Below are 25,078 nucleotides of genomic sequence, written 5' to 3'. Positions count from 1 at the left end.
TACAATGGTAACCGTCACCATATCACAACATTAACCTTGTGTTATAACGTAACCGCCATCATGTCACATTAACCTAGTGATACAACGTTAACCCTCACCATATCACAATGTTAACCTAGTATTACAATGGTAACCGTCACCATATCACAATGTTAACCTAGTGTTACAACGTTAACCCTCACCATATCACAATGTTAACCTAGTGTTACAACGTTAACCCTCACCATATCACAATGTTAACCTAGTATTACAATGGTAACCGTCACCATATCACAACATTAACCTTGTGTTATAACGTAACCGCCATCATGTCACATTAACCTAGTGATACAACGTTAACCCTCACCATATCACAATGTTAACCTAGTGTTACAACGTTAACCCTCACCATATCACAATGTTAACCTAGTGTTACAACGTTAACCCTCACCATATCACAATGTTAACCTAGTATTACAATGGTAACCGTCACCATATCACAACATTAACCTTGTGTTATAACGTAACCGCCATCATGTCACATTAACCTAGTGTTACAACAGTAACCGTCAGCATGTCACAACGTTATCCTAGTGTTACAACGTTAACCGCCAACGGTTAACAGCGTTAACAATGGGGGAAACTTCAGCGTCAAGATACTACGCAAAAGGCTGCCCCTGGCATCATTATAGTAACCCCGGGGGCTTCTGCTCAAGCTGCAAAATATAACTGGTAAGGATGAGATCACATTGGAAAAACCCAACCCAGCGTTGCCAACTCTTTTCCAATGAAAGTAGCTAGCAGCGCTAGCTCCAAAAGTCGCAAAGTCTGGCGGGAAAGTCGCCAAGTTGGCAAAACACTGACTTCCCTTTGGGCTTCCCACAAAGCCACACCCCCAGAATTATTGTAACGAATGTCAACAATGAACATGGCTATTGTTGATACTCACAGCTGTCAAGCTAGCAGCTTGAGGAAGACGCACAATGCGCATAGGTAGACTAGCAGGTAGCCCGTCCAATTAATACATTCGGGCCGAATTAAGTGATTAGACTTCATCCGACAGCCACAGTTACCGGATTGTTTTCTTTCTTTTTTATCAGAGCATTTTATTCATTGATTGCTTACAAATATAACAAAAAAGGCTTCTGAAATTACTTACCCTAGCTTTAACTGCAATCAATGAACTACTAAACGAAGGTCTGAAGGGTGTCATTGGCAAGAATTGTGTATATCTTTCCCCCTGTGTTCTTCTATTAGAATGATTCATGGTACACCAGGTTGCACAGTCTGTACCTCATTATCAGAGAGGATATACTGTACATATTTGCACAAAGAGCAGCCATAATGATCTACGAATACAAATCTGAACTGCAAATCAGCAAGTCTGGAGAAGCATTGGGGATGTTTCCTGTTTTTAATCAGCTTTAGCTTCCAGATTTCAGCATCTTTCCACACTCTGAATATCTAGGCTAGAGCTGATATGAATATTCATGAGTCACTGAGTACTCCACAACAACTGCTGCCCATCCAAACATTTCCATAAATTGCCTGAAATGATTATCTACTGGACGGAGATTGGCAGACAGCACTAATCAGAGACAGGGATTCACTGCAAAAAGTACAACATGGGCAGTAATGTAACTTCTGGCATTGATGGAGATAAATCACTACCAGTACCAGTTTTACATAATGATCCACACGGTGCAGGCTAAAGACAGTAACTCCTGTGCGAGAGTGTGTGTGTGTGTGTGAAAGAGATGTGGACACCACTCTACATGTTTGCCACTTAACAGTATCTTCAAAAGGTAGACTGCGGGGATTTCTCGTTCACTGCTGCATTCTGATTGGCTCATGTGTTTTCTTACAGCCTCCCCCAGGCGTCGCATCCAAACTACATCCAGGAGCAGTACAACCCTCAGCCCTTCAACTACTCCGACCCGGCCCTGCACTATGTGACCCACTGCAGCCCACGGATCCTGGACAGCTACATACCAAGGCAACGCTACAGATAGTACATACTAAAGGTGCAAATCACTTAAAGAGTAACTTTCGGAGTTTTTCAAGCCATTATTCCCATGTTTATGTGTCTAACTGAGCAAACGGGGCAACGATTTTTAAAATTGGTCCAATGAGTGAGAAGGCTGCATCGGGCTGCAATGTGAATGCCCACTAAAAGTGCTCGTTTTTCGCCACTGACAGGCTCAGCTTGTTGTTATTGTGTCTGACAGCATTATGGAAAGGACTCTCCAGAGAAATAAACCGTTTTCTTTACCTTTTCGCATGAGAAGGTCTCGTTCTGAAATCTTGTGTCGCATCCACATTAACGGTTCCACCATTTTATTCCGGCAACGACTCAAATGACACAACAACAAACAGAAAGCAAAAGGTAAAGACAAGATTTTTCTCTGTAGGGACCTCTCCATAATGTAGTCAGACACTTGTAATAACAATCTGAGCCTCTCAGTGGCAAAAAACGAGCACTTTTAGTAGGACGCACATTGAAGGTGAGGAGTTGCCCCGAGCGATCACATTGCAGCCCTTTTAGTAGCATTCCCTCTGCAGCGTTCTTCCTCAGAGCTGGACCGATTTTCAAAACTGTTGTCCACATTATTCCTTTAAACACAACATCTTGGTAAAGGATGAAAAATACAGAAGTAACCCTTTAAAAAGGAGACAAAAAAGCACCCACTTGCACACAGAAATGCACAGGCTCGCACGGCGCAAGCACCTTTTTTGAGCCACTGTATATGTTTTATAAAGACAAATGACTCTTATTTATATCGTAAAAAAAACAACAACACACCAACAAGTAATTAAACCTGAGCGACTTTTACAGTCAATTATTTCCAATCCTCTCTGCGGAGCGATGGACCTGCCAAGTTTGAGCTACAAGTTGTTGTTTTTTTCCGCCAGGACAACAGTTTAGAGTCAAGAGTCATGACCCAGCAGACAATCTGATGAAAAGCAAACCACTGCAGTGGTCTTCAGTTTCCAGCTGATGCCAGGCCAACAGCTTCCTTGATAGCAACCTTAGCACCTGCCAGAATATGTGGCGTCGGGCTCCTGCCATGGAGTTTGTTGTGGTTCTAGTCCAAAATGCGCAGTCATGCATCCATATATGTTTCCCTCAAAATCATCAACAATGTAAATCATTAAACATGGTACTTTAGCAACGCTTCGCTGTGGTGATATTATTTCAAGAACATTAGCATCTTTGATGTTAGCAATGTGTCACTTTACTAGTGTGTGTGTGTGTGTGTGTGTTTAACAAGAAGGTCCAACTTAGCCTTCTTAGGGACCGTCTCCACAGGACCTCTGACGTTGTCGTCTTCCCTTCAACCTGATACGTGTCGAGCTGCTGATAATTGCGTAAGGACTCGATATATTTTAAAGTGATCGTTGCATTTTCAAATGTTATTCTTGGCGGTGTGGAAAAGCGTAAAAACTTTATTGTGATCTTGTTTTCCGTTGACAGTCGGGGGCAGTTTTGATTTGATCCAATTAGTTCTGGAAGAAGCACTCGGTCACATTACTCAGGGGAAGGTAATAATCCCACAGTGTAAAACAAGTACTCTCTTCTACTGCTGTGGGGTATTTCAAAGTAAAGTATTGTTAAATAGAATTATTCACATTGTTTACTTGAGTAAAAGAAGTATCACCCCATGTGAATGTCTGTAAAAATACTCAACTATAATCGTTTACTCAGCAAAAACAAATCTTTGAGGATCAAAAGAAATCACGATGCAGAACGGCCCCTTCCAGAGTCTCATTATTAAACATATATCACTGATTTCTATTGATGCAATAACATGTAAGCCGCATTTTAATAGTGCAGCTTGTAGAGGTGGACCTAATTCTACTACTTTATATGCTATTGCATAGTTTCATCTATAAAGATGCCCAGTATTGTGTGTTGATCAAATGTTTTGTATCGTTTTGTACCTATAAAGTAACTGTGGCTGTGCAGATAATTGCAGTGGGGTAGAAGTATAAAGTCCAGTGGAAATACTCAAGTAAAGTATGAATATCTCAAATTGTAAAAGTGAAAGTACTTTAAAAGGACTAAATGTACTTAGTCATTGTCCACCAGGGCATCCGAGGTGATTAGCATTCCTTTTAGCACACCATTCCACTTCTACTGTTCTGAAAGCGCCCTGCGGTTTCTTCTCCGGCCACCAGGTGTCACAGCTGAGTCTCCCGCACAAAAGAACCAGATCCATCACATTTGTTTATGAGCAGTTTAAGCAGAAACACAGCACCCACAGCCCCGATCACACACACACACACACACACACACAGTCCCACGTGCACAGACGACCAGGCACCTGCTCTGCAGCCTTCGTCTGGAAGTCGCCGCGGCGTGCGGTGGAGCCCGCTGCCCCCCCCCCCCCCCTGCAGAATGAGATCATCTGAGAGGGGGGGGAGAGCACGGAGAGAGGCAACTCCTGCAGGTCCCCGCCACTGCAGAGACAGGCCTGGCCTACGCTACAGCCTGGGGGGTCAAGGACGGGGCTCCGCTAAAGCACATCCTGTCACTTCTTTATTGCGGTTACACACTAAAGCAGTGAAGTGGCCCTGCATTGCCCTCTGCGGCGCTTCTCCATTCCACCGGTTTCACTTTCCACAGGGTTTGACCGGGGAGTGTGTGTGTGTGTAAACTAAGAGAACGCGGCAAACACTGCGTGCGGGACATGTGGAGGGAAACTACTGGAGAGAATAAAACAAAAATCTTTTAGCAAGCACAGAGCTCCCTACACCTGTTCTAGACAAAGGCAGGATAAAGTCACCTTGTAGGGCCACACTGTCTGGAAGGTTCCAAGTAGCACGGTTTCATGTGCTGCTGCTGAAGGCTGCGGCGTTTGAACTCCAGCTCCACGCTGACTGCAGCAGACAACCTGGAGGCGAGCCAGTGAGGGAAAGGAAGGGAGAGAGTTAGATGGAGAGAGAGAGATAGAGAGAACATCAACAGCAGGGATTCTATTTGACAGCCAGTAAGCGGTTTTGTCCCTCAGATCCCCTCAAATAAAACAACTGGCGTGCAGGTTTTTCACAGATACTTGGTGATCCGGGTGCCGGCGGACGGCGGGCATGAAACCCGTCGGGGGGGTGGCAAACTAAAGTGCATGCTTAACACTATATCCATTTCATCACGGTATGATTGAAACAGGCTGGGAATAGCGGGGCCCGACCAAATCCTCTTATCCGATTTGAGGCCATTAATCATTTCTGCCTCATGATGTAATTTTGGCGAAACATGTCATTTTCTCAGTCACAGGTAGGCCAGAATGGGATTGGCTCCCGCGCGGCTAGCCTGTGACCGGCCCTCTATATGAGGCCTATGCCCTTATCGCACGGCCGTAAGAACGCTCACTAGGACCGGTTCGCAGTAGGACGTAAACTTCTGTGCAGACCTTTGGCCGGTGCATGCTGGGAGACGTTTATCAGGAACTAAGATGCAGCCCTTAAGTCATAAAAAATACATATGCGCACATGAACACACACCCCTTCCCCCCTGTCGTGTTTACCGTCAGTGCAGAGTATGCGGACGCATTAGCACAGAGGCACGTGAGGCTAATCTCTCACACACACACATACACAAACATACACAAACACACAGAAAAGCAAACAGGCCTCCTTTTCACTCACACCTGGCCTCGACGTCCACGACGCACAAACAAGCCGCCGTCCTCTCCCATGAAAGGCGATCCACTCCCTTGGCAGGGGACCAGCAGGTGCATTACAAAAGCCTCATTCATTAGTGATGGCGTCCACGTCTTTCAGTTACAACGTCCCTTTAAAGGTCCTCCCAAGCCACCACTTAGGTAACACAAATTAGCCTTCTTCTCCCGAAGCTTATTTTCTTTTTGCTCAGAAGCGGCTTTATTTTTATTGCAGGATTGCGCGGTACCGCCACACACTGTTTTGACTCACGTGCAGTTGTGGCAACCCCCCCCCCCCCCAACTGCCAAAAATTGAACTGACCCACACGACAGGTGTTTTTTTTTACCGAGAAAGGGAACAATGCTCGCTGCTATCAGCGGGGAGTGATGTTACAGGCTATTGGGAGGCGACGTTAATGAAGACGGAGGGTTGACTTCATCGCCTCTGCTGTACTATGGTGACCTTTGACCCCCCCCCTTCTTCTTAGAAAGAGCGCTCTGGGGTTGGGCTGTTTGTCCGATAAGAACTCGTTATGTGAGGCAGTTACACATTCACAGATCTGATAAAGACGAGATGAGCATGGCGCGCATGTGCACGCACACGCATGGTTTAGTCTGAGTAAAAAAACTAAAATAATAATTAGTTAACATGACACCTAACATCCATAATGCAAAAAAACAAACAAACACTGTAAGGCATACTGTACTGTGCTCCACGTTGAGTCTAACATCATGGAGTTTGGTTTCAGGTTTTTATAGACCATTAAGTCACGTCTCCTGGGCTCCAATATTCCCTATCCGTATTAACCATCAACCTAAAATCACCTTTGACCTGGAGCAGGTCCTCCGAGACCTGAGGATCCCTGAAGGGCATGCCATCAACCAACCAAACAGTTGACTGTGCAAATTGGGTGGAGAGCGGAAGTAGAAGGGTCCTCTGATTTAGAAGTGTTTACGGCCCAACAGTGAACCGTTGTCCCTCAACAACCGTTTTATTGGAGCAATTGGCCCTGGAGGCTCTGTGACAAAGTCCAAAACGTTTCAAATACCAGAAAGAAATGCGGTTAAGCGCTCACGCCGACTACGTTTTACAGTGTTTGCCAAGTATTTTCGGAGAGGCAAAAAGGCGAACAAACACACCTCAAATTGCCTGCCGATGACACATGCTCCAGCTTATCGGGTTACTTGTGACGGGCCTTTGTGCCGCCACCTTTGGCGTTGCATAATCTACGCAGAGACAAAAACCATGTAGCAGAAAAACAGATTTAAATGAAAGGAATCCAATGTGCTCCAGATTAGTTTGGGGGGGGGGGCTGGCTGATTCTAAAGCTGCTCAGCAGATCACATGGCACGGGCAGCGTCACCTCTGCAAACAGCCCAGATGGAAGTGGGAACCACTTTGGATCCTCATTTCTTACATCTTACGTGTGAGATGTTGAGCTTCTCACAATCCCGGCTCTCTACTTCACAGCGTGACATCCGCGTCTAATAATAAGGGAGGCAGTGGAATTTGGGAGGAAAGGATTTGTGGGAGGTGGGGGGTTTGGGACACGGAGATTCTAGTGCATTCTCTCGAGTGTTCCTTCAAGTCCTTCTCCTTGTGCATCCCTCCTCCTCCACGGCATCTCCCATGGGATCGGACCCATGGGAGATTGGTCAGGCATAAACAATCAGGCCATCAGATCGTCACCATCCACACCAGCAGCAGCACAATTAGACCCAAGAGTACCACATTCACCTGACAAGCAACGCCCGCTGCAGATCCAGTCACATATCACATATCTCAGACAAACTATTACGCTCAAGCACTTCGGCCCTGACACCGCTCATTATGCACATTGAAAGTGACAAAGACTCGGAAGGAAAAGTCAAGAGCCACACTGAACTCTGTAACAGTCTGTGGTAACCTTTTAACAGCAATTTGAAGAAAAATAAATAAATGTGCTCATGGAAAACACAAGTAATGTAATCAAAAATGAGAGAACTGCAGCAACAGGAAATGCAGAAATTCATGCAAACACAAACTGGGTCAGTAACATAGCGGTTACAAGTAACAAAATAAGCTCATTGTAGCTAATAACCTATCAAAACTAGCTTACTGGGTGTCCCTAAAGATGATGCCCACATGTACACACACTGTGCAACAAGCTTGTCTGCGATGCCTGTGGCACTGACTGGGATGTCTATGGACAAGATGCAGCGGCAGCGCAGACCATGGGAGTGACGCATTGCAGGTACAAACACACCAATCAGAGAGCGCGATTTCTTTCAGCTACGTCTTGTGCCCCATCACAGAGTAGCAGAAAGTATTCATACTCCGCTATGTAGACCCCCAGCAATACGCAATATAGATTATAATATCGACGTAAAAACATTCACAGCAGTCACAAGTGGGTGTTACAGATGTTTCTTGTTTTTCTTGTGTGGCTATTCATTTATTCAAAGGCGTTTTTGATTAATTTGATAACTGAGGAAAAGGGAAGTCGGCGGAGTGATATTAGAAAGAGGAGGAGTTTAGGATAGCCGTTAAAGGCGAGTCCAGTTGCCTCTTCCTCACTGTGTTCATAGAGATTGTCAGTCCGCGCAGGCTTTGTGTTCGCTTTGGTTTGTTACGGATTTTCTCGTGAACCAGACGCTCCATCTACATCGAAATGGTAAGAAAAAAAGGAGATTTTTTTTTTCTCCAGACTTGAATTGACCGACAGGCCCATAGTATTTGTTTTTATTGTGCGACATGAATGTCAATACAACGTAACGTCACCAGTGGCTGAACTGAGTCCCCGTTAATTACCGCAGTGCTGGCAGAATAAATGACAGCTAGTGGCTAGATAATGCTAGCGTGTTAGACAAAGCTAACGTTAGCTAAAGATGCGTTGATCGGAATAAATATATAGCGTTAGTAAGTTCAAACCTGAGTTCCTAGCGTTAACGTACTCACACTTTAAACAATGCAGCATAGCTAACGTTAGTTACGTACCGTACAATGTTTCTTTTATGCCAGTCCATCTGCGTTCTTTCTATCGTTAATTTTGGCGTCGCTAAATTGTGACTGGCCGAACATTTGTCCGCGATGTCAGATATTTATCCCTCTTAATGATAAACACTGTAGATGCCATTGAAGTGACTATTTGCTACGACCGATGCTTTGCTTGTGACGACTGCTGAATTAGTCATTTTGCTAATTAGTTAGTTCGTTTATGGTTTGTAACTGTGAGCCGGTATATAAGGGTAGCTAGCTAACTTTAGCGCTTCCTAGCTAACATTACCGCCAAATTGTAAGTCGTCCGTTGTCGCTGTCATCGAGCAGTCGTATGTAAGTAGATCTAACGTGTGATGGGCACGTCTTACAATTTTCTTTCGCTATTTTTGTGATCTCCCAATTTGGTAACTAGTGTTTTTGCTTACCAACACGAAAACGCCTCTTTTCTGTTATGTTAGTTTTAGTGTTTAATTTGCTGACGGCTATTACAAACTCCAGAATGATTAGCAACGTAGAAAGATGCGTTGGCAACACATTTAAATAATTGGGCGGCCATACATTTGAGACAAGGTTGTTCTGAGATTGAAAAGCTAATTCTTGATATTTTTACCTCATGTATTTTACAGGCTGATCAGCTTACAGAAGAGCAGATTGCTGGTAAGACATCGCTGCATCTTTCCTCATACCCTGCAGAGTGGCCTGCGTTATGGATCCTTGCATCCCCTGCAGTGGATTTATACTTTTTCCTTTTAAGGCGTTCCACAGGGCAGCCTACTGGTCATAAAACGGGAATGAATGAAACGGCTGTTGCTTGCTGGCTCTGAAGTGCAGAAGGACTCCCTCATGGAAAACTTTGCATTTTCATGGTTGCCATGTAATATATGATGTAATCTGGAAGGGCAGTGTGCTCTGTTGAGGTGTTGGCAGTCACCTTTTTTACATGTTGTTCATGATGTGTCCTTTGCCCTGGGTGTGTTTTCATTAGACTGACTGATCCAGGGACAATTGCAATTTGGACTTTGTATACTGATATAACACGGGACCTAGATGCTGTAATCAAAATCATGCAGTGTGTGTGTGTGTGTGTGTGTGTGTGTGTGTGTGTGTGTGTGTGTGTGTGTGTGTGTGTGTGTGTGTGTGTGTGTGTGTGTGTGTGTGTGTGTGTGTGTGTGTGTGTGTCTGTGTCAAGGCATTGCAGCCAGTATGCGCTCGGGTACACTTGCTGTAATGTATGCGGTGCATGTATAAAATGTGGCACAGTTGTAGCGGGATCCCTGATTCTATCTTCCAGCTTCCGTTTACTTGAATCAGCTTAGGTCTCAGGTTTCACAATGTGCTGATCGTACTCTCGCTGTATTAAATGGCCTCTGCTTTTAGCTGCTTGCTGTTTTGCTGACGTGTGCCAGAGTTTAGATTGTCCGTTAGTACGAACAGCATGACATGACCGTGCCCTAACATGGTCTGCTGACATGGGGACATTTTAATTTAAAGCGCAGTGAGTGACTGCAGTGATGCAGTCATGGCCCGTATCAGAGGATTTAGGACCCCCCCTCCCCTCCTCGACATTTCCTGCAGTTGATGCCGACAGCAGGCTTTTCCTCATAACAAAAAAGGGTGTCGCCCTGTGTGTTTGACCCTCCAAGTGGTAGGGCAGGTTGTAGTTTTATGATGCTGATGAGCTGCCGCATGATTCTACACATTGCTCATTGGCCTCATCACTCTTGATGAGTGTCATCGTTGCTCGTCCCTCACGGCTCCACCAAACCACGCAGGATGTCGTTTGCTATTGATGTAGCCTGACTGCACGGTCTCATGGTCGCTGCCCTTGTTTAGCCAAAAACGACTGCAGTTGGAACTCAAAACAGAAGGGCTCGTCAGCATGCTGTAGTTAGTTTATAGCTGAAACAAAAGTGATGTAATGCCCTTTGAGTCTTGGGCCAATTCAGGGTTTGGGTCTATGTGATTTGCAGACTTAAGGAAAAGAAGAGTTTGTTATGCAGTTTGGGCTGACTGCATTTACATGGCTTTTTAATCTATGCATGTTATCATAGATTCAGCCTTCTGCAGTGTTTTTTTTATTGCCACCGTTATGCCAGTCTGTTTATCTAGCTATAGGTGCAACACCTCTGCCTAACTGAAGAAGCCCCTCTACTTTTTTATTTTTTTTAAAAAAAAATCAGAGTTCAAGGAGGCATTTTCGCTCTTTGACAAGGATGGAGATGGCACCATCACCACCAAAGAGCTGGGCACAGTCATGCGCTCTCTGGGCCAGAACCCCACAGAGGCAGAGCTGCAGGACATGATCAATGAAGTGGATGCTGATGGTGAGAACCTGGTCTGCCTTAAAAAAAAAAATTGCTAATTACACACTATGATGGTATAGATAGACATTCTACATCAGTGTTTTTTTGTCTACAGGAAATGGAACGATAGACTTCCCAGAGTTCCTGACCATGATGGCCAGGAAGATGAAGGACACAGACAGCGAGGAGGAGATCAGAGAAGCATTCCGTGTCTTTGACAAGGTAAATGCTGTCTGCACTCCCACGCGTTTTTAAATTTTTTTTTATAATTTTTATTTATTTATATAATTTTTTAAAAAAAATAATGTTTACTGTCGTTTTCAGGATGGCAATGGATACATCAGTGCTGCTGAGCTGCGCCATGTGATGACAAACCTTGGCGAGAAACTGACTGACGAAGAGGTGGACGAGATGATCAGAGAAGCAGACATTGACGGAGATGGACAGGTCAACTATGAAGGTTGGTAGATGTGTGATTGCTCCATATTTTGAGTTAGTTTGGGTCACTCGTCGGATACTGAGTCGCAACATTTTTCTTTTCTCGCCCCTGCAGAGTTCGTACAAATGATGACGGCGAAGTGAAGGCCTTGTACAGATTTCGTATATAAATAATTTGCCTTTTTTTCTTTGTGTAATTTATCTGTAAAATCTTAATAGCCCCCCTTCGTCCCTGCCCCCTCTGCTGTCCAAAGGAACTGCATGTAAACTGCATAGGCTCTTGTCCCATGTCCCTTTCTTTTGCTGTCATGGTGTTTTGGAGTGACGGAATGGTCATACAACCAGATGCCTGTGGAGGCCCCTGGGAGCCGGAGAACTTCGAATCTTCCCGTCTTGTGTGCTCGGGGCCCCTCCACGCATGGCGACATTGGAAACCTGTCAGCTGGTTGTCACTTGGCAACACTGTTGGCATGGAAACAATGTAGAGGAGTTTAAACTCTGCATGGACTATGGACAAAGTATATATGGAAATCTCTCAGCATTGCACTACTGCAAAAAAATGACACGGGTGTATCTCCTAGGTACTCGTACAAACTCTTTTTGTATCTGCTGTTCTATATACCAGAAAACGACTAATCTTATCATGCTTTTTAATGTTTTACTCACTACTTTAACTTTTTTTTTTTTTTTTTTTTTGTGACCTCTGGTCATGCCTCAAATAATCCATTCCAAGTTGTATATTTTTGTTTTCCAATAAAAATTACAATCTACCCGGTTTTGAAAATTGTCTTGTTTTCTCAGTTATGGATCCTTGAGTTTGTATACCCTGTAATAATTCCCAATTTTGTATTGAGGACAAGATGCTCCGTTTTTTGATAGGATCTTTTTTTTTTTTTCTTGTTGCTTAGAATACATATGAAATGTTTACCAATTTAAATTGTCCCCTGTTAATTTCCAAAAGCACTGAGGAGCATCAGCCAATGCCTCTTAATGTTCAGATAAGCTCATATCAAACCTGTATTGTCATTAAAATAAAAGCACTGAGTGGGATCAAAGGCTTCTGTTTTGAAGTGCACACAATGGTACTCGACATCGGATTAGCCTTGTACTGTCCAGGTCCCTTACTGACTGCATGGGCCATGTGTTGTCTGCTACTGTTAGCGCAGCACCATGTAGAAGCTGTCTGCCTCATGTCTTATTTGGCATTTCCCCCAATCACGAGGTGCAGGTGATTGAGCGTACATCAGAAACCATGGTGTAAATAGAGGTGTACCTGTTTTGGTTCAAATTACTTTTTTTGGGTTAATTTCTGATTATTGAGTTTGTTACAGTAGCTTGCAGAGATACTAAGTTTGTTATTTTGATGAATGACAAAATAAAGCTCTATTGTGGACCTCAGCGCTGCCTCCTGTGTGAATTTTATGCTAGCTGCTTTTCGTCTGTGCCGTTGATCCTAAGCAGCGGTTGACCTATCACTTTTGTAATATTAACCTAGAAGAAAAACCCCAACATGGTTTCATTTAGTCCTCTAAAGATGTGTGATGGGTCTGACTGTCCGTTGGGAGTAGTAAGTGCTGCGCTTGTTTGTGGCTTGCTCAGTCATGCATATTCAGCGGTCCCTGTGGATGCACATTTAAACATTTAAGGCATTACAAAATGCACTTAACAGCTTGTACACCCAAACGGGCCATGACGCATAGCGGTAATTTACTTAAGTAGCCCTTTATTTTTTTCTTTCTTCTTGTGTGTAGTTAAACAATCCCTTTCACAGACTGCACAGGGAACGGCTTCGGTTGCAAAGAGACTAAGTCGGCATTTTGAGGTTTGAATCAATGACACAAGTGGTTCTCATCTTGTCAAAACCAATTATCACAAGAATTAGAAACAAAAACAAGAAGAGCTCCCAGCTGAAGTGTCATCAGTCTTATAAAAAGCTGTTAGTTAAACAGCACATGTAACACTAGTCTTTGCTGTCCTCTGCGTTCATGCATTGTCCAAATAGATGAGTGATTTAACGGTACGACCTCGATCAGACAGCGGCTCCTTTTGCTACCTGTTTTTTTTTTACTGTTTCCTCGTGTACTTTCGGGCCACATGTTACTTCCTCGACGAGCCTTGTAAACATGAATTCATGGCTCATTCCAACCATGTGTTCCATGTAGCCTAGCAACCAGGTGGAATGTTCCGCTTTAGCTCCCAGAGCGAGATGTTTTTTCTTCAGGTGATCTTTAGTTCTGCTGTACTGAAAGACAGTGTGTGTGTGTGTGTGTGTGTGTGTGTGTGTGTGTGTGTGTGTGTGAGGGCTTGTGCATCACACTCCAGCCTCTGTATGCCACAAGAGGTGTGATACTTCAAACTTCACACACAAAGTAGAGGGTTAGTTTGAAAGAGTTTCTCGGGGTAAGTATCAAACTTAAAAACCTCCAGAGTTCCTTGATTGCCTCATTTCAAGAACCCACTCTTCGGCTGGTTAGTTGGCCTTGCTTGCTGATTCCACCATGCTTTAATGCTACACTGGTTACAGAACATGAACCAAATAAAAGTCGTCTCTCTTCCGGCGATAGCGATGTGCATTCTTAACCGGAAGAATCGGATGTATAAAGTTGCATAATCTGAATTTTCCTCATTTTATTGGAACACAGGTGTCCCTATTTCAGGACACCAGTAAACATTCTGGCCCCTTCCAGATATTTGATAGAACTAACATGTGTTCCAATTTGCACTGTAATGACAACGTTTGATCTTTATATTCTAATAATCAAACCTCGCTATTGCGGGAAGAGAGACGACTTTTATTCGGCTCATTTTCTGTAACCAGTGTAGCATTGAAGCATGGTTTCATCATATCACAGTCATCATAATATCATAGTTATGTATGGTGCTGGCTTGCCTTTGTGTCTTACTACTAGTCAAACTGGTCGGCGAGTCTAAATTTAGCCCTCCACCAGGCCAGCCTGTTGAAAAATTGATCGATAGCGGAGTCGCTGCTATAGTAACAGTCGCAGTTTTAATGGTGGTCAGGTGTCACTGGATTTCCAGTGGAGCGCATAGCGAGCGACAATGAGTACGGTGCAGGATGGGGCCACCAGGAAAAACCAAGCCGTCCCTAAAGTCGGGGACATGTCCAGGGGTGGCGATAGAAGAAATAAGGTAAGGCTCTTTAAAGCCCTCACGGCTCTGTGTGCCTAATGAGGACAAGCTGAACTGGTAAAGCACCGGATGAAACACGTGGAGATGCATCAACACATTGTTGTCATGGCGATGTCATCGTAGCAGAAACAAGCTATTGTTTTTTTGGCTTGCATCCTGTTATTATCTGCAGGGTGATGACAAGTTGGACCCGTGTGGCCGGGGGAGCTGGTGGCTGGGATCTCTGAAAGTAGGTGTCGTGTCACGCTGCTACGTTGACGTCTGTGCACGCCGGAACAACTGGCAGTAGCTCATACGTGTGTGTGTGTGTGTGTGTGTAGTAGACTTTCAGTTAATGTCTTTTATTGCACAGCACTATCCCATTGTCTGTGTCCAAAGTGCGCTGTCTGCCAGAAATAAATTCAAACACTTACACTACAGTGAATCCAGTCCCTAAGTGCCTCGCAGTGCATTCGTGGTAATAATGCATACTAGACCTAATTAAATATCAGTTTATCTTAATGAGATCCCAGCTCTCAGGCTACTCAGCTGGCTAACAATGGGCCACGTGGCTTGAAAATTATTCTTTGTGAATTAACTGAAATGATTGCTTGTTTGCTGTACATTTGCAGTACAGTACATTTATGCAATAAATATTAGCCCAGCTTACAGAAAGAGAAATATAGAAAGATGGCACCTGTATGTGCCATCACCGAATTATTGCTGGTCGGTACTCTGTAAAATAATGATTGAAAATAACTGTTGTATTGTAACTATTGTATTGTAATGCAATTAAAAAAATAGTTACACCCTCATTAAAAGAGTGTAACAACCTATGTTAACTTTCCATTGACTGGGAAGAAGACAAATCTGCAAGCTCATGTTTGATTTGCTGTCGTCAAGCTAAAACATCTGGTGCTGATAAATGGAGCCAACTAGGAAGTGCCAAACACTGCAGTACCTCACATGGCCACTTGTTAAAATGCCCAACTTTACAGCAGAATTAAACATGTTTACAGCCTGATCGAACATGAACTCAGAAGTTTCAAACTAATTCGCATTTGCGATATGGTCTGGCAATGTCAAGCTAAGTGTTACAATTGCTAGAGCAGAATTTGGCAATACAGTGTGTCCCTCCGAGCGCCAGGCCATGTGTTAACACATTCCCTACACTTCTCTCCTCTCACCTTCTACCAGGACACACCCAGCCCAGGTGTCTATCACATCCGCGACTTCATCGAAGAAGCTGAACTGAACCCGGTGAGGAAGACCTACGGCTTCAAAGATGTGGGCAGAAAAGCCCCCATTCTGGGTGTACGTAAGGGGGATTTGCTTTTCCCCGGGGTATACGACTACACCGACTCCATCCAGGAGGTCCTGAAGCACCAGGCCTCCTACTCTTTCAAAAACTGTCCAAGGCCCAACATCGTCACCCTGGGCATCAGGGACAAGGTGGGGCTGAGACACGACCTTCACTGATCCTGTTGGCACATGCGATTGACCACATGTAAAATTAATTGTTTGCCATTTTGGGAATTATACTTCATTTATTTATTTCTGAGAGTTAAATAGGAAGATTGCTAGCGCTCTCATGTCTGTGTTAAAGGTACCCTGTGGAGTTTTGAATACTAATAGCAGATTTTCCAAGTGGGTCCCAGTTTTGTTAGTACCTCTTGCACATGCATGAGGACGTACATGGACGTGATACTGTACATGCCCAATGTTTCATGCTATCCCAGTGATTGCGAGGTGTTTGGTTGGTAATGTAGCATTGAGCCAGCACAGGTGAAGAAGGAGACTAATAGCTAGCAAGAAGGGATGCAAACGATGCAGATTATATTTTTAAGGTTTCCAACTGCTCTCATCTTTATTCTGATCTAGCAGCTATTCCCATTCAAATCAACAAAGCAGGATGGTCAGAGTGGCGGCCATTTTTGTAATTTTTGAATGTGTACCGTTGCCATTGCAATCGTTGCAGCGGGCTTACTTGCATATAAATTAAACCGACTTACACGAAGTCGCGGACTCCCTGGGTTGAGGTTTTGCCGTGACGACTAAAACGACCCGTGGAGTATTACGTTATGAAGCACAGGGGGCCACAGTAAATGAGTACAATTTAACAACTTCCTCCCTCTCCGGAGACTGATGGCTGGCCAGTTAGCTAGGTAGCTTGTCTTTCTCCATGGCGTCAGGGAGAGGAGCAGACCCAGCGCTGCCTGGTGTAACGGTCCCTCCGCCTCATGGTGCATGGTGAAATTAGCAAGCTATCTAGCTAACTACCGGACTGTTGGCTAGTTAGCTTGCTTGCGAACCACCACCATGCTTTAATGCTACACTGTTATAGCAAATGAGCCGAACAACGGGCTGGTGGCCAGCGGCAGCTTTGGGTCTAGCGGTCCCTCCGCCTCACTCCCTGCCGCTCTCGAGAAGGATAAGCTACCTAGCTAACTAGCGTCCTCCGTCTCCGGAGCTTCTGCTCTCTTTCCGGCGAGCTGCACTTACTCGTGTTTTCGTCATTGCAACTAACAACCAGTGGTGTATAAAGTACCCAAAAGCCATACTTGAGTAAAAGTAAAGATACCTTACTGGAAAACGACTCCAGTAAAAGTGAAAGTCACCTATTAAAATACTACTTGAGTAAAAGTCTTAAAGTATCTGATATTTACTGTACTTAAGTATCAAAAGTAGTTTTCTGATATTAAATGTACTTAAGTATTGAAAGTAAAAGTACAAGTACATGCTGTTAATAAAAAAGCAAAGGGTCAGAATTTTGAGAATTATGAAGTTTATTCTTTTAAGTGCTGTGGCCACCATGACCAAGGACAAGGAGTTGTGTTGAAAATAATTGGGTTGGCTGTGATTCATCCAGGAGCAACAATGTTCAACATCATATATTGTACATAAGTATACTTTTGCATCTACTATAAACTATGGGCCTGATTTGAACACAACAGGCAAAGGTTTTGCGCAAGCTGAATCTGCAATTGGTCGACTGCTACCATCATAACTCGATCTGATCATCCACCAAATGACTAAAATATCAAAACATGATCAATACTAAAGTATTACAAAACGTAATGCGGTGCTCTCGTTAGCTAACTAGTGCTGCAGTGATTATAGCTATGATGACTCAAATCAACAACATCTCACAACTGTCAACACTTCCTCAGCTCACTAACTCGCTAGCGATCTGTCTACTACACTAATTGTCTCATTTGATTTACAATAGCTAGCGAACGTTAGCCTATCATACACCTTGTATAGCTAAATTAGAAGATCAGACTCAGACACCTGTCCCCCCCCTCCCCCGACAAAGATATACTCCAATCCTGTGGGAAACACTGCTAGATATCTTAACAGGTTTATGATCATTATGATAACTAAACATTAACGTTGCGGCTCATGGGATTCATCTTAATTTACCTCAATTTGTTTCCTGTGGTTGGATGGGGAGTTTTTGAATGCCAATATTTCAGTAGCTTCGGGTAAGCATAAGAGGCACTTCATCCGGTACGAAGAATCTTTCACTCCAACATAAGAAAACATTTCTCGCAAATATGGCCACAGTGTTGGTCTTCGTCACCACCGTCGTTTGTTGCGGGAGCAGCAGGTGTTTCCACTTCTGCTTCCATCATGAAATCAGTCATCGTAGAGTGGAATTCTACTCATGTAGTCGCTCGCTAGCTAGCATCCTGGGCATCACTGGGAATCAAAAAACCGCGGCTTTGAGAGCACTTGTTTGCAGTTGCGCATTAACGTGATTAACCAATGATTTAACTTGCAAGCTAGGTCCACTGATTCACCAAACCTGCTTGCTTGCAGTCTGTGTTCCACCACAGTCCCCGACGTTGGTCTCATGATTCATTTTTTTTCTAAAGATAGATTTTATTTTGTAGCGAGTAACGAAGGTTTCAGGGGAAATGTATCGGAGTCAAAGTGTCAGTTTTCTTTGCAAAATGTAGTGAAGTAAATGTAAAAGTCAACAGAAATATAAATAGTAAAGTAAAGTACAGATATCCCAAAAAACGACTTAAGTACAGTAACGAAGTATTTCTACTTCGTTACTATACACCACTGCTAACAACCATCACCATTTTCTTTTGTACCAGTAAAATGACAACAGAAAACACTTCCACATCTACTCCTGTTCTATTTATTGAAGTATCCCTTAAACCTAACATCCAGGATGGAGAAATCCTATAATGTCATAAAAGGTAGTGTAATAAGCCCATAATTTCAAGCCTCAATTTAAACATTTGCTCCGTTCATATGTTGTTGCTACTTGTAGTTGGTGCCTGCCCAAAAAAGGGGTGCAGTCTGCATTGTACTAACCACAAGTTACTATCCGCATGGGTTGTTAACTCATAGCCCTCCACACCACCTCGATTCACTTTGATTCGTAGCTTAGGGTGTTTTTACTTCGACACATCATCACAGCAGAGTAGATGCTCTGCAAAATGCACGTGCAGCGGACTAACTGAAAACAGAAGATGTGTTGGAAACACAAGCCAGCTGTTGACGGTGTAACACAGCCGCCGAGAAAAAAACAAAACAACTCATGCTGATATGCTGTCATAGCTATTTAAACACCTCTTTATCTTTATTCCTTGTGCCAGCATATAAACACTTCACCGTGCGACTACGACGTGACAGCGAAACCGGTGGAGAAGATTCCCTGCAAGTAAGCACTCGACAAACAGCCTCTGTTTAACTCTCAGATCACAGTGGAGCAGACAACCCATGAATCATCCCTTGATCGCTGAATCCTCCCCCCCCCCCTCGTAACCACTTCTCCTTCCCTCTCTCATCTCCTCGCGGAACAAAGATGGAGGAGCAATCACCAACCTGCTCTCTAATTTTCTCTGCCTCTGATCACGCATGGCCTTATTCTTCTCTTCTCTCACTGTTCTCCTCTCTTTTCTTTTTTTTTTTGATTGCCCCCCCCCCTCCCTCTCTCACTTGTCTCCTCGTCTTGCAGGCATGTGATGTTTCGGTCGACCGTGCAGCGGATCACCTTTCCTCCTGTAAGTATCTCGTCCCAGACTAGTTATTAGCCCCGTTCAGTTTTTCCGTGGCCCACAAAAAGGCTTCATTACAGTACACTTTCAATAGGTTTTAGTTACAAGCTGTGACCCTAATGTGTACGTGGTGCTGAACCCGAGCTAGTTATGACAACCACAAGGGTCAAAGAAAACCGATCGCGCAGACTGTCCGATTGTATCATTTGCCCCATTCGGAGGCCTGTTATGGCACTGCACTAGCTGACCAGTCAGCTTTGGTTCATATTGTAGCGTTGCAGCCTTGGCCGTGTGTCCGTGCTGGTAGCTGATGGATATTTGAGCCGTGCTGGCAGCTGCTGAGTGTTGACAGAGAAGGAAAGGCGCTAAGAAATCCCGGGGGTGTTATTACTGCGGAGTTGGGAGCAGTTTTTCTGCTGTTAGTGGTGTCACAGCAACTCTAAGACAAGTTTATTGTCAAAGGTTAAGCACCTACCACAAATCCCGCAGCGAAGTCAACCGAAAGACCAGATCACTCGGACAGCTGACTTGGCGTGGGCGGGCAGACGATAGCCGATCAAAATGGTAGTGGAAATCGAACCAATGGTTTGCACCGGGAACCCTTGGTCCACCCAGAGACAGGAAAGAAGAATTTCAGATTTGAGCCTCGCCTCTTAGCCCGCAATAAAATGATTCCCACAAATCCCAAAAAATAAGAATTAATAATTCCAGTGAGCAGAAGATGTTTGGAGAACACAACAAAAAAGATGTATGTATTCTGTTTTTCTGATGTGACTTAATTTCTCCATCCCGGGGCCCTTGTGTGTCCTAGATTTTACACGGTTTGCTTTTTTGCAATATCGACTGCACGTGCTGCTCGGAAGGAACAAATCCCCCCTTGAGATTCAAGCCTGTTTGAATAAAAGTCATAATCCCAGACATTTTCATATGAATAAATGCCCTCTCTGTTGCTGTAGCACAGAAGGGATTCAACCTTTAACTATACTGCGTGAAAATCGGAACACCTGCTGTTTGGTCGTTTCTATTTGCAACACTAGAAACTGTTGGTCGGTCCATCGCTTTGGTCCAGACTGAAATATCTCAACAACTATTGGATGGATTGCCACGAAACCTTGAAACAAGACATTCATGGTCCCCAGAGGATGAATCCTAAGGACTTTGGTGATCCCCTGATTTTTCCCCTAAACCACTACCATGAGGTTAACATTTGTATTTTTGAGTGAAACATGTCAACAATTATTGGATCGATTCCCTCATGTTATTGAAAGAAAAGAAAAATTCAGTTGATTTAAGGGGGACTGTAATTCAATGTCGTGGATGCACCAATCAAAAACAGGTCAAAGTTTTTAAGTTTCACAGACATTCACAGCATGTGCCAGTTACCTCCGCTCCGCCGCCGCACAGGAGAACATTTCTAATGTGCTGCGCGCCACATTGGGAAAGTAGGCCAGGTGCTTTGGCTCCAACTCACACACACACACACACACACACACACACACACTCACACTCACACTCACACTCATGTGTGTAAGAGAGTTTTACTATCCCGTGAAATACACCTGCATTAGCACCTCTGCGAGCACCAGGCAAGCGTGCCGGGGCCCAGCAGGCCAGTTTGCCGAGGAACGAGGGAATTGGGGACCGGGATCAAATGGCATGTAACTGTAGCAGCCATCCCTCAGAGGAGCAGAGGAGAGGGAAAAGACACCTTCCTGCCTCCCTCTGTCAGAATCAGAGAGCAGCTAAAAATGAAAAAGGCTGGTGCTGTGTTCAGGGACAGGGAGACAGTTTTATGTCTGTGGAGGAGGGTAGAAGGAGGGGTGATGCTATTTCTGCGTGGCACGCCGCTGGTGATGACCAGTATGTGTGTTAGTGGGTAAGAGGAAAGGAGAAGTGAAAGGCAAGGAGAGAGAGAGCGAGGGAGACATTCGACAGAGACCAGCCCTTAAACACAGATCACATGGGCAGAGCCCGTAAAGATGAATGATATGTCATAGGTCTTAACGACACGGGTATGGGTGTCTGAAAATAGATCTGGTGTATATTGTCAGTGTGTCTTTCACATGACTTGGATATCAGTGAAACAATAGGTTTATATGAGCTTATAGGTCCATCGGTGAAAGAATGCAACTCTCATTCGGCTTTAAAAACGTTAGAGGTCACGATGTACAGTAGGTGATTATAATACATGCTTACACCATCGGGTTTGGTCTGATTGGACCCTGTACTTTCAGTCATAGAATAAACTTTGTTGTCCGCCCGAGGCAGGAAAATTGTCTTTGTTCTCACCCAGGAAAGTATAAACGCACAGCATGTCCAAAAGATAAGAGCATCACAAAAACAGAATAACGAGCTCTCAATATTACAACAGTCCTTGCATTAATATGCATTTAATAAGGTCCATGTTCTCTTCTGCTCGCTGTTTCTCCATGTGTCCTTCACTAAATTACTAAGAGTGCACACAAGTTAATTGGGTTTAGTTAAGTCACAGGGACTGGGAAGCCGTTAAAGCTTATTAACAAGCTAATTTCAATAAAGATAATGTTGAGAAAACAGTTTCTTACCTGACCAAAGGGAGGAAAGCACATTTGTGATCACGTGCTAATGTCTACATGCTAGCCTTGGCCTGCAACATATTGAGGGTGAGGTATATCACGTTCAGCTAACGTTATGTGGACTGCAATCCACTTGTTTTTAACCCGCTGCATCACCAAACCTCTGTCCAATAAACAAGCTACTTGCTAACATCTACTGCTAACTGCGGTTTTCAATAAAGATAATGCTGAAAAAGAAACAAGCTAGCTACTTATGCTCAACGGCTAAAATACAAGAAGGTAGTGCATGCTAAGCTTGGTCTGCAACACATTGAGGTTGAGGCAGGCCTATAGCATGCTTAGGTTGTGTTTTATCAAGTTGGTTTTTAACTTGTTAGGTTACCAAAGCTCTGTTCAATAACCAAAGTACTTGCTACATGCTACTGCTAATTGACATTTTCGATAAAGATAATTATGTTAAAAAAAGATAATTGAAGAACAAAACAACAACTACAAAACACACCCTATGTGTTCACATGCTACTGATTACATGCTAGCCTGGATATACACCATATTGAGGCTAGATCACAAAATCTATCAATCTGTCAATCAATAATAACTCCTTCTCTGACCCCTTTAGAAGGAGGGACCTGCTCCATGCCAATATAATCCACAGACCAGACCAGGAAAAGGCATCACTTCCTGCTTCAAGTCCACCTTGCCACGGCTCCACTGTGTGCAATCCGTGAGTCCGGTACTCCTGTAGATGCACACAGGTCGAATATGTCCAACGCTACATTACAAGTAGCGAGGCTAGTTAGTGTCTATCTGTCACTAGCGTAAAATTATGAATTTATACTTTAACAGTTTTATACCTCTCAGCTGCAATATGGCAGTAAAACTTGATGAGCGAGTACAAATGCAAATACACTAATCTTTTGATTGCATTCAGTAATGACGTTATCGAGGTTTTGATGGAAGTTTAAAGAGGTAAGTTATGATTTATTTAGATCCTGTAAGTAAAACTAAATATTACACAATGAATTACATAACAGAACAGAACGCGTTCGGTAAGCAGCCTACGAACCGAACAATACGTTTGAATAATACTAGCGCGTTTGGAAAATGTAGAAGCTTAAATTGTGGGAAATATAATGTTTTCGGTGGACTTTGCTCAAACTGGCAACCCACATGACGTAACAGACAGCTGTCTGACACTCCGACCCCGGAAGAAAAACATTCTACACGCTTAGCGGAAAACAATAGCAGCAAACACGCTACACTCTCCCCACAGCGTTTAGCTGTTCCCTACTGATTCAAACAGGCCTAAAGCAATCGCCACACAATCACCATTTCTCCAGACATTAATTCTTGCTTTGTTAAAGAAAACAAAAGCCCAAACAGAGAAGCCAATGTCCGACCCTAACCCCGCGATAACGAGATGCTTTGTAATTAACGATTAACGACAATGATGCATATAGTCAGAATCAATGTAATTAACACAATCACAAGAACCAGTCACATATATTTATATGACAACAAAGCATGACACATCAATCCAGCAACACTGCAGCGCTAAAACAGTATTCCACCACACACTGAAGAGCACGAGCCATTCAAATATTATTCACATCAGAGGGAATAACATCAACCGTATCATAAAAATAACACGATAGACAAATGAACACAGTAGTAACGCTACTGCAGAGGTAAAAACACAAAAGCAGTTCACTTACCAAAGCTGCTGTTCACTTAAAGACAAAGTCCATCCTCCTTTCTTTGTGAACAAAGAGTTTAATACCGCGGTTGTACAGAACATTGGTTCAGTTCAGTTCCAGCCAGAGGTCCTCCTGCGAACGTGTTTATTGAGCTGTAGATCCTCTCGGGTCTCTCCAAAAGTTTTCAAAAGCACCGTAGTTTGTAAGTGTCCTGTTGTGCTATGGTGTCGTTTTGCTGCCTTGGTTAGCGTAGCATAGCTCCAAACAGCTCCAAACACCAAGACGTTCAGTTGCAAATAAAATGCATTCCCAGCCATAAAATGTGCAACACTTCTCCGATGCTGAAATACCGTTCGTACAAATCCTTTTCCATGCTGGTTCAGGGCTGCTAGCTGTGGGGTCGACCGACCTTGTCCAGCTTTTCCTGAAATGTCCTCCACAACTGTTACTCCTAATACTAACTTCTGCAAGCTGCTTCAGCTTCAAAACAGTCACGCCGCACGTTAATGCTGAGCCAGCTGCATTAATGCTGAAGTGCTTGTAGGCCAGCTAGAAGGCTCTGGCACGTCAAAGAATACGCCCAACATGTCAAACTAAAGATCTGATTGGTTGAAGACAATCAATGACAATCAACAATATCATCCCCATTCACTTAAACTACAAAGGGATTCACTTCGGGCCTCGGGCATCTCTTCTTACCTAGAGACACAGAGGTGAAATCTGATTGGATAAAAGCTCTACTTGAAACAAGTTGCACTGGAAGCAGATATGTACAGCACTTCAGCATATATTCTGTGAATAGCCTACTTGATATTGGATTACATTAAGTGAAGAAAATACCACGTTTCTCTTTTGGCTAATGTTCTGCCTTTTTTGTATTGCAAAGTGATACTATATAAAAAAAAAGTATTTGTATGTTGTGCGTGTGTGCATTGTATTTTATGTTTATTCCACAGAAGACCCCAGGCCCAGGGGCCTACGAACCTTACTGGAAGTTGGGCGACCGTCTGAACGCGGAGGCCATAGACCCGTCATTTAGCTTCTTCTTCCGCGACATTCTCTAGTGTGGACCTCAAATCCCACGATGCCTTGATCCCACCACCATCTTGTCAGCCCCGAATTGCAGATCACACACGGTGACCCTGCCTTATATAAAAAAAATAAAAGTAAAATGTACAAAAGAAAGCAATATCCCAGTCTCTTATTACTTGGACCAGTGTTTATCTGTATGTCAGCGAGGGATTTTGCGGTCTGCCAATAACATAATAAACCACATTCGTTGTGCTCAAATCGCTTTGGTGACGCCGGCCAGGGAAGCA

At 43.8% G+C, this 25,078-nt stretch overlaps 2 protein-coding genes across 2 annotated transcripts; both read left to right on the top strand.

The window, feature by feature from the left end:
• Positions 1-8,194: 8,194 nt before the first annotated feature.
• On the top strand, positions 8,195-12,758 carry calm2a (calmodulin 2a (phosphorylase kinase, delta)). The gene is made up of 6 exons (XM_079169499.1): positions 8,195-8,293; positions 9,246-9,276; positions 10,800-10,943; positions 11,038-11,144; positions 11,247-11,382; positions 11,476-12,758. The coding sequence occupies exons 1-6, from the start codon at positions 8,291-8,293 to the stop codon at positions 11,502-11,504; spliced, it is 450 nt and encodes a 149-aa protein (XP_079025625.1). The 5' UTR covers positions 8,195-8,290; the 3' UTR covers positions 11,505-12,758.
• Positions 12,759-14,436: 1,678 nt separating this feature from the next.
• On the top strand, positions 14,437-24,823 carry stpg4 (sperm-tail PG-rich repeat containing 4; the record flags this gene model as incomplete). Its single annotated transcript, XM_079169513.1, has 7 exons — positions 14,437-14,510; positions 14,595-14,739; positions 15,687-15,941; positions 19,106-19,170; positions 19,468-19,513; positions 22,682-22,786; positions 24,716-24,823. The coding sequence occupies 7 exons, from the start codon at positions 14,437-14,439 to the stop codon at positions 24,821-24,823; spliced, it is 798 nt and encodes a 265-aa protein (XP_079025639.1).
• Positions 24,824-25,078: the final 255 nt, after the last annotated feature.

Source organism: Pholis gunnellus (assembly GCF_910591455.1).
Source record: "Pholis gunnellus genome assembly, chromosome: 11".
NCBI lineage: Eukaryota > Metazoa > Chordata > Actinopteri > Perciformes > Pholidae > Pholis > Pholis gunnellus.
Note: the sequence above shows the minus strand (reverse complement) of the source record. Positions and strands in the feature narration are given on the sequence as shown.

Excerpts from the sequence above, each read along its gene's own strand:
- calm2a (XM_079169499.1), top strand. Across the intron at positions 9,277-10,799 it reads TACAGAAGAGCAGATTGCTG|AGTTCAAGGAGGCATTTTCG; the intron begins GTAAGACATCGC and ends AAAAAAAATCAG. Across the intron at positions 10,944-11,037 it reads CAATGAAGTGGATGCTGATG|GAAATGGAACGATAGACTTC; the intron begins GTGAGAACCTGG and ends TTTTGTCTACAG.